This window comes from Mangifera indica, chromosome 6 (genome assembly GCF_011075055.1).
Source record: "Mangifera indica cultivar Alphonso chromosome 6, CATAS_Mindica_2.1, whole genome shotgun sequence".
NCBI classification, from domain to species: Eukaryota; Viridiplantae; Streptophyta; class Magnoliopsida; order Sapindales; family Anacardiaceae; genus Mangifera; species Mangifera indica.
The window spans coordinates 14,177,509-14,187,875 of NC_058142.1; the positions used below are offsets into that span (position 1 = coordinate 14,177,509).

Sequence of the window (10,367 nt, forward strand, 5' to 3'; positions counted from 1 at the left end):
GAATGAACTATATAGGAAAAGAAATAAGGGCATAATAGACAATATAATTGTCATTAAGGGGAGTATTATGATTTTTTAGCTTTTATTATATCCCCACAATTTTCAAAATAAATTCCTTAACCCCTTTAAAACTATCCTATGTAACACTTAACTGCTCACTCATCAAGTAAGAAGCTTTAGCATTATTGCAAACTTGATATCTCTGTCTAATGATATCAAAAAGCTCTCTAGCATTTGTGAACTCTGATAGGCTACCTAAAAGATACTCAGCAATGGTCCTTTTCATAGTAATAATGTTGGGTGTGTTAGATCTGTTCCATTTGACATAATACTCTTTCTCAACTGGTGAACTCTTATCAGTAAGTCTTGGAGGTTCATCAACTTGTAATGCTATATCAATATCAACAATGCCCAATGCAAACTCAATGTCAAGAACATGCTGACAACTTGCCTTCATGTGCTAGATGGAAAATGCTCGTGCTCACATGCACAGTGCCAAGAGTGGTTTAGGTTGACCTAGATTTTGGTTCAAACAACCTGTTGGTTGACCCAATTGACTATTGCTCGATCAATGTGCTGACCATTGACTTAGGATTGGGTGACCCATTGACTCATAGTCCATTCGCTCTAGATTCTTGAGAAAATCATTTCAATATTTAAGTTTCTCAAGAATGCTCCATTGTTGTAGAGCTTTGTAAGTCTTTGCTCACTTCTCTTCAACTAGTTCATCAGTTCGACTTTACTAGCAAGATGAATCATGGAGGAAGAAGAAGAAGATGAGAGGTTTCTTGTTGTAGATTATTAAGGCATCATATACAATATTTTTGATATTTCTAATAAAACTTAAAATCAAATTGTGTGCAACAATGAGAAGAAAATCCACATGAAATCTAGTACGGATTGTATGATAATTGTATCAAAATCTAATAGCAAAAGAGCTATTTTTGTTGGACATTTATGTATAAATTTTCTATTTTTTTGTGATACTAATTCAATCCAACTTTTAAAAAATAAGGTGGTAATTTGGTGTTTAGTTGATAATGTATTTTTTATTTATAATGTTATTTAAATTGTTTATGCATCTTTTTACTACAATTGTATTCTTACTTATTAATTTTTTAAAATAAAAATATCCTCATTTTTAATTAATATAACAAGTAATATAAATAATGTTTTAAAATAATTATACCAAGACCATTTAATTAAAATGATAACTCAGTAATATGTTATTATTTCTATCTAAACAAATTTTATCAAATATAGTAATAATTTATATTTAGTAATCTTTTAAATAATCTATCTTTTGGTAATATTTATTATTGGTAATACAAAATTACCCAAATCAAATGCACCCTAAGTGGAAAGCTTAAAAACATGGGTGGGTACTTGTATCTATTTCAGATATGTGTATACTTTATTAGTTATAAGTTTATCAGGGTAAGCTGGTTAGTTGTGTCATTTGATCAAATTCCTTGTATTTGACATTTGACAAGTTTAGTTAATTAAAATTGGTTGGAGTTGGTCCCATGGATGTAAGAATACTATTTTCCCATTACCCTTTTTACTTTTGATTATTTTTATTCCATTTTATGATTGATTTCAGCATGTAATGAATCAATAAATCGATAAATTGGCCCTTGATTTATTTACGTGATAACCGTACTCATAAAGTGTATACAAAACCAACATGCATCATATATTTAGTTACAATGTCCAATTTATCTCCAAATTTCAGGAGGTCTCATGTCATTGTTGCCATGTTTGCAATTCTAATATCGAACTTTTCTTCTATAAATATGACATCAAATAAACACTGGAAAAAGAGGAAGGCATTTTATTGATTATAGTTACAACGAGCTACAAGCCAATAAATGAATTATTAAATAGCAAAAAACTAGAAAACAAAGCTTTCATTAGCACCCCCAAGCTGAGTCCTGCAACATTAGATTTTATTCCCAAGAATATTAGGCACTAGGACACTCTGGAACATAATACTCCAACTTCCAGGAGCCATCATTCTGTTGAACCATTCTTTTGTTCATCATAGGATCCCACCATTCAGGTGGTACACCAAATTCACTCTTCAAAAGATCTGCTCCTTTGTTCACGAGTGCAATATCACGTTTAACAATCAGTTCAAATTTACCACTCCCTTCTGACATCGTCCCTGCAATTCCATGCAGATAATTCTCTAAATTATGCAAAGCAGCTATTTCCTTAGCATTATCAGCTTTTACGTACGTCGACTTAGTAGTGTCAAATTTTAGCTGCTTTCCCACTTTAAAGTAGAAAATAAAAGGCAATTTAGGAACTATGTCGCTGATGTTTCTAATGTGCAAGAGATGAAGATTGCTGAGTTTGTTGAATGCAGTCTTGAAGCCTTTGTCTCCCACCTTGGGGCTTGCAAACACGAAAGCTGTGACCATGCATGCTTTATCCGCTCCCGTGGGCTTATTGTATCCTCCCGAAACTATGTCTACTGCATTCAATGTCGCAAGTGCCGAACCCAAGCTATGACCTGTTATTGTTATACTAATTTCCTCGTCTTTGTATTTATCTACCAATTTCCTCACTGCACGCAGTACCTGTATGAGTAGTAATTAGTTAAAAAAAAGTATTCATTAGTGACTTGAAAAGCAAGATGACCACATATTAGCCCAAATTAAAACTATTAAGTAAATGCTTAATATTAAGATTAGAATTCTCTCATGATCTCAGCATTTATGGATACCTGATCTCGAGCACTGAATTTGTTGTACTGTGATTTTGGGTTTGACGATGTGTAGAGCGAATGAAATCCCTGGTGCACATGAGGGTGAGGATTGTGAGGAGTGTCCCCAAATAAGTTTGAAGCTGAAGTTAGAGGCCAATTGACATCCTTCAACCATTCGCCACTCAAAAGAGTTCCTCTCCAGGAAATGAGAATGTCTCTCCTTCCTAAAGCAGCCTTTCCTTCATCTGTGGCCACAGCAATGTAACCGATCCACGAAGATTGGTCCTTTACAATCCAATCAATACTGGAATCGATATCTGTCATTGCGTAGAGATAGTTGGTGATGGTATACTTAAAAGGATTTCCTTTCTCTAGGCCAACGTTGGAGAAGAGATCTTTGGGTGCGTATAGAGGAAATCCATACAACGGAGATGACTTGTCGTGATTGAAGGAGTCGTAAACAGCTTGAACCCTCTCGCCATAGTGAATTATATATTGACGGAGATTGATGTGAAGAGGATCCAATAGACCTTCCCAGTCATTCTCACCGCTTAGTTGTTTCCAATTCTTTGTTATGTCACCCATCAAACACTCTTGCTTTTGTTTTGCGACTTGGAATCTGAAAAATCAATTAAGAATGTAGTAAAGTTCGTACTCTTTCAAAGAGAAAGCAGATGGAGTAATGTGTTCTTTCAAAGAAAAGCCGGATGATATTTATAGACTTCAGTTAGTTGACAAAGAGTATATTGATCATTGACACATTCAAACAAATGGCGGGGGATAAATTACCTAGGAAATTGCTATAAAAATCTCTCTTTCCAAGAATTTTCGTGCCAAAATAATCAAATTTGGCGCTGCTGTTGACTCATGCACACGGAGATTCATTCTCCCACGATACCAGACATGGGGAAGCAGTAATTAAAGACTTTTCCACGAATAACATGAAACCGAATGAATTTTACATTAAACGTCTGATTAGTCGTTTGTTTTATTTCTTCCGTATGTTTTCCTTTTAAGTTTATTTTGGAAGAAGTCCAAGTCATTTGTTTCTTTAGATCACTCATTGTCATTGACTTGTAGTTGTAAGCAACTCGGCTTATCACTCATTGGCATTGACTTGTAGTTGTACGCAACTTGGCTTCGGAGAAGAACGTCAATACTTTTCCATAATACTGTTTGTTTTACAATTGAGCAATTCAAATTTGGAAATATGCAGCCATAAAATTACCAATGTGTGGAATATTCAATATAGTCGACTTGGTTTTTGGCCGAATTTTCTTTTGCAGAAACCAAAAAAAAAAATTGTACTCTTCTAAGCTTTGCTGCCCAAGAATGACTTTAATCTTTTACCAAAACCTAGCCGATCTTTCTTCCATTAAACAACTTTTGACTTGTGTCGAGGGGAATGAAAGGTAGCAATGTGAGAAGTTTGTATTTTTGTAACGACAGCAGATGAGAGGGGATTTGGGGCCTTGCTTGTGATGTCAAAATAGCGTAAATAGTATGTCTAGGATATGATGCACGTTGAGATTGTATGTTTTCATGGCATGAGTTAATGGTTGGCGATGTGAGTTATGATCTACACATTATCATGATTTAAGTTATGATTTGTATATTATTAGTTATGATTTTGGGATGTGATTTATGTTCCCCATGTTGGGGATTGGCACTTCATGGACATGAGTGAGGAGTTGCACATCGTATGTTTGTGTTTTGTTGAAAAATAATAGGTTTGTTACATAAGTTACCATTTATACACCAGAAAAGAGTTTTGGGTGCTTGGCTTGAGGACACCTTGTTTGTGTCTCTATTAGTGGCAATGCAAAGTAGCCATTTGAGGGGTTTGTGACGTCGTTACAACTAATAATCAAGAGGGAATCGAAGTCTTGTTGAGGCAGATTTATCAATCCATTGGTTCATGTCATTAATGACATTAGCTAAGCCACCAATGACATTATTTAGTTGTGCCATGATGATGGATCCATTGGCTACACAATATCGTATGAGTACACCAAAGAGAAATGACTATGTTGAAAGTGTTGGTATATCTTCAATGGCATAAATCAAAGATGTTTCAGGGATGGTGTTACTTGTGATAAATCCGAAGTTAACAAAAGATAGCTGCCGATATTGGAGAGCACAAAGTTTGAATATGGTGGGGTAGGAGCTTTTGATCTTAAAGATCATTTAACTGGGTTAGTGATTTGTCTTTCACCATTCATGTATGTTAAGGAAAAGAGTTGTTTTGAGATGATTAAATGACAAAGTGTATAGTATGTAGCTTGGAAGAAACATGATAGGGTATTAATGACATAGCTTTTAGCTTCGATTTTTGAATATGTTCACTAATGTGTCTAAATGTGCCATTGCTAATGAGATAGGGAGTACTCTTTAGAGTCCTTTTACCTCTAAATCTAGAATGAGAGTTACCCATTTAAAGACAATTAAACACTAATAAATGGGTTAATGAATATGAGTGAATATATTATAAAAATGGTGGAGATTTATGATAACATAACTGCAAGTGACCAGTTAATTAATGAGGATGAGTTAATTAGCTTTATCGTAGATGGACTAGAAGTTGAGTATTATCCTATGATAGTCCTTATTGTGTCAAGACTTGATTATGAAACAAAAAAGATTAATTTGATAGAAACCAAAAGTTTGTTGTAAAAGTTTGAACAAAGGCTAGTTCAAACTTCAAGGTACATCTTCGACATAAAAGAAGGAGTAGCAAATTTTTCTGGAACAACTAAAGGTAGTGAGCTAAGATAAATTAGGTCTAACGGTGTGGTGAGTGATATGGGAGCTTTTGTTGTTAATAGTAATCCAACAAAGACTAATTGTAAGTATAGACAACAATCACAACTTAGAGGTTATAACAATGATGGTTATCAACCTATAGGAAAAAGAGCAGTTATATTGCATTGAAATGTTGTTATAGATTTGATGTTACTTTTTAACGGAATGATCAATTTCACTTTAGTCAAGAAAGTGGTGAATATGGTATAATGTAAGAAGATCACAATTTAATATTACGTGATAACCATAGGTATGTCTTAAGAGCAATATAGTCATTTTCATATATTTTTATGTTTAAGCATGTTTATGACTATGATAAGAAGAAATAAGTTAAGTATTGTGAAATTAAAATGAGGAACGATTGTGCATGGGATAGGATTGCTTGTGCATCTCTTGCAATGTCAGCCAAAGTAGAAAAGTGCCATGCTGGAATATTTTAAGTGATGAATAGTCATGTGCACAAGGCATGCACGCCTGTTCATGGCATTTACGTATGAGCAACTTAAATAACTAATGTTAGTTATGTTTTAATGATTTTTTATTCATATCCAAACTTGTAAAATGTCCAAAAAGAGTGAGAATTCAAAGCTGAATGTTTCAAAGGCTCTAGTGAGTAGCAAGGAAAAGGAGAAAGAGGGTTTTGATCATCTTTAAATCATCAAGCCAGGGAAGTTAGGTAAGTAGGATTTCTTTGCTATTCTGTACAATATGTTAATGGTGGACTGAAGAGTTTTCTTATACTGATTTTTTGTAATGATAATGATGACTATTATGGTTATAATTGTTTATTAATATGTTCATCTTGGAGCATGGTATATATGCGTGTGTGTGTGTATGTGTGTGTGATTATGTGATTGTAGCATTTGGATGTAAAGATGTAATGTCTAGATTGATTCTCATGTAACTAATGCATGTAAAAGTTGTAGGAACTGTTATGTTTCCTTATGATGATTTTGTTGAGTTAGTAGTGCATATTTTGTGAATTTTAGGTGGTTGGAGACTTGGTAAATTGTTGTTGGATTGATAGAAATTCGTAAAGACTAGTTAGAGTGTGAATTTATGTCAATTTCACTTATTTTAGACGTTATGAATGATCGTCTCTAGTCTAGAGATGATTGTCCTATAATTGAAACACATATATTTTAGGTCATGAACAGTCATGTGGTATAGGACACATCGGTTCATGTGAGACCTGCTTTTTAAGATGAGCTTTTTTGACTATCCAATGATTATTAGACATCATTGACTAATGATTGGTCAACTAGGGCATGAAGTTTGCCCGCTCATGTTTTAAGAACAATCGTATGTGAGGTGAAATGGTGGAAATACCCTTAAAAAGTGACTAGGTTGAAATATAGCTAATTATTGTTAAGGATTAAGTCTAGTTTAAGATACATGCCCTTCCTTTTGATAGAAGGACGATTGTTCATGTTTAAAGAAGGGCATAATAAGAATTGATGAGGACAAATTATTGTTCTTGGTATTGAGAAAATGGATGCCCAACCTCTTGAAAGCATCATGCCTATCCCTATAGTGAGTGAAAGGCATGCTTTTAAGGGAATAATTGTGTCTAGTATATAATAATATGAATGCATGTGTATCTAGATGAAGGACGCTTATTAATTAGAGTAAAGTAAAGATAGTTAAACCCAACTAAATGTTTATGAGGTTGTCTTAAAAGATAGTGTAGATGTTTCAAGTGTGCATAATACCTAATATGCCCAAGAGATGAGATAATTTTAGGGCACGAGTGATGTATAGGCTCTAGATGCATGCATGTTAAACATATCATAGGATTGTTATGATGGGGCACTGTGAATATATACTCCCTACATCGCTCTCAGTAGGATACCGTACTTATAGTAAGGTATTTGCCCACATAAAAGCATAGTTATTGTTATAATTCAACAATCCAATAATGGTGTAAGCAAGTGGACTACATAACGAATACTCACATGACTAAGGTCTTAAATCCCTGTTCCAGTTTAGTTTTGACATAAGGGCATTGGTGTTATGTTTCATTTTATGTTGATAAGATTATTGTATAACTTATTTATGCTATGTATAGACTACACACGTTATGTACGTTTGGATGATGAATTTAATTTTATATTACATCTTTTGTTATATTTCCACAAATTTATAGATAGTTTGACAATTATTTGATTGAGAAAATTTTGTTCAATGACTTTATACGTGTAAAAGCATGACATAATGAAGCATAATAGCTCTAGTATAGATGTGTGAATCATATCATAGATGAACTAATATGCTAAATAATTATATGTATGTGTGTATATGTCGATAAAGTATGATTTGTTGGATAATAATTTTATGATTTGTGAATCCGAGCATGATTAATGAAGATTAAAGGATTGTACTGTTGTTTAGGAATATCTAAACATTGATTAGCATGAATAATAAAGTGTGGATAGTGATGTGTCGGTTGGAAAACATAGAAAAAGTATAAGAGTGTAACAGCTCTCCTTCAATATATACCCTTACCCGAATTATACATCCGATGAGATGTGTTAACTTAAAACTTTCCCCCAAATACACGCAACAATTATTAATGCATGGTAACAACAAATCTCGCACACACCAAAGAAGGTACCTTTATTAATTAGCAAATTAATACAACAAGGTACATCTATTAAAATGTCTAATATCCATGAATACAAAATTCAAATGCATAATTGTAAACATAAAAAAGATAAAACGCAAATAATGTATTAAGATCCCAAATGACCAAAACACCCCTTGACTTATGCAACATCTCGAGCTGACCCGTTGGCTTCTTTGTCATCTCGCTAATCCACAAACCTACTTGTAAAACCACAAATGGAACACAATGAGTAATAAACAGTTAGTAAGTATGTGACATCTTGGCAACTTGCACACAACATACATAATAACCATAAAACCATATATGTTTTCCATAACCAAACTTATTGTTATATTTCGGATCTTTCCCCAACATCACCCAGTGCCCAATCTCCAATTGCTGTGTAATCCTAGATGACTAATTTTAAACAATGTATATCGACATCTTGGATGCATGATGAATACATAAGACATCCCAAATGTTAAATAAAAAGTGCACTCAGTACTTTTACTACCCAACTTTTGGCTAAGGATACCTTGTCACAAAAGGAGTAAAACCTCAGGTCTCTCCCAATGTCGCACAAGCATCATAGATGCTAATGCGCCCCAATGTCAGTGCATGCACAAACAAAGGCACCCAACACCAATACATAATAATCATACGAGTATTAAAGTCACATAAAGTAACCCTAACGCTCAAAATAAAATAATACATTGTTTCTTAGTTTTGATTTGAAATATCTACAGTCAAGGTTTGTGCATTATCCATATAGTCAAGCACCCCCAAAATACCTAATTTACTCAATTTGCCTTCGATAGGGCCAAAGCCTTCTCATTCCTCATATTCTCCTCTTTTAGGTGTAAAATAGTCATTTTACTTCCATGGATAATCATAGCTAATTCTACACATGTTCTTTTCCAAAATTTCCCAAATATACATGGTTGTGTGTGCTTTTTACACAGATGTGTTTTCCTAATCATCACACATGGGCACACTACAAACCTACACAGGTGTGGCAACCTAAGGTAATACATATGGTTGTCTCCAATACCACACGGATGAGTGCTTGCCCCTAAATGTATATGCTCATGAATTATCCTTACATAGGGGCTATTTACCTAATTACATGGTCATGTTCCTAAATCTACGTGGACATGTGTCATGTTTTTCAGAATTATGAAAATCATTGTAATTTTGAAAATCCTTGTACTAATGAGAATTCATGCAGTTTTGAACCTTTTGAATCCTTTAAAACGATGTTGGATGCAAATAAATTGAATAAAAAAGTTTGACATCAAAGATTACAGCATCCTAACTCTCATATTTTCAGAAAAAATATTAAAGACATGATTGTTGAGCTTAATCATAAAGACACAAAGTTTTCCCTTTTTTGTTTTTTTTTTTTTGAAAGCTGTCAGTTTGGTAAGCACAAACAAAGTACTTTTCCATTGAGTCAGTCTAAAGTTTAAGCACCATTAGAATTAATCCATCATGATGAATGAGGACTAGCTCCTGTGATGTTAAATGAAGGGTCCAAATATTGCATACATTTTCTTGATGATTTTTCCAGGTTTACATGAAATTTTCCCTTGAAAACCAAATCGGATTTTCTTGTGAAGTTCCATAAACTAGTTGAGAGTCAATTTGATGGGAGAGTTAAAATGTTTCAAAGTGATTGGGGTGGAGTATACGAGTTTCATAGCTTGTTTAAAAGAAAATGGCTTAGGTTTTAGGCATCCTTGCCCTTCTACTCAGCAATAAAATATAAGGTTAGAGCGAAAACACATACACATAGTTGAATTAGGATTAGTGTTGCTTTCCCAAGCTATCATGCCACTTAGCTTTTGGTGGTCTGCTTTCCAAACATCAGTTTTCCTTATAAATAGACTTCTTTATTTTGTTATAAGGAATGAATCACTATATCAAGCCTTGTAGAGGTATTCAAAATTATCCGATAACTGAATCGAATTGATTTTTGAACAAAAAACCTAATAAAAAAATAGGTTGTTTGAAAAACCATTTCGGATACTAGTTTAAAATTATAAAAAAATTAGTTTTTGATTTGGTTATCGATTTGTCTAATTTTCAAAACTGATTAATTGAATCAAACTGGTCTTTAAAAAGTTAAATAAAAAATTAATAAAATATTGAACATATTTTCAAAAAAATTACAAAACATAATAAAAATGATAATTTTTTGAAATTCAATTCAAAAACCAGTTAACCAATAATTCAGTTTGGTAATCT

At 33.3% G+C, this 10,367-nt stretch overlaps 1 protein-coding gene across 1 annotated transcript; it reads right to left on the reverse strand.

Annotated features, from left to right (window-relative positions):
* Positions 1-1,807: 1,807 nt before the first annotated feature.
* On the reverse strand, positions 1,808-3,389 carry LOC123218614 (phospholipase A1-IIgamma-like). The gene is made up of 2 exons (XM_044640118.1): positions 2,732-3,389; positions 1,808-2,585 (listed from the first exon to the last, which is right to left on the reverse strand). Exons 1-2 carry the CDS (start codon positions 3,296-3,298, stop codon positions 1,965-1,967), a joined length of 1,188 nt encoding a protein of 395 aa, XP_044496053.1. The 5' UTR covers positions 3,299-3,389; the 3' UTR covers positions 1,808-1,964.
* Positions 3,390-10,367: the final 6,978 nt, after the last annotated feature.

Excerpts from the sequence above, each read along its gene's own strand:
- LOC123218614 (XM_044640118.1), bottom strand. The coding sequence starts at position 3,298 with ATGGGTGACATAACAAAGAATTGGAAACAACTAAGCGGTGAGAATGAC. Across the intron at positions 2,586-2,731 it reads AATTCAGTGCTCGAGATCAG|GTACTGCGTGCAGTGAGGAA; the intron begins GTATCCATAAAT and ends CTACTCATACAG.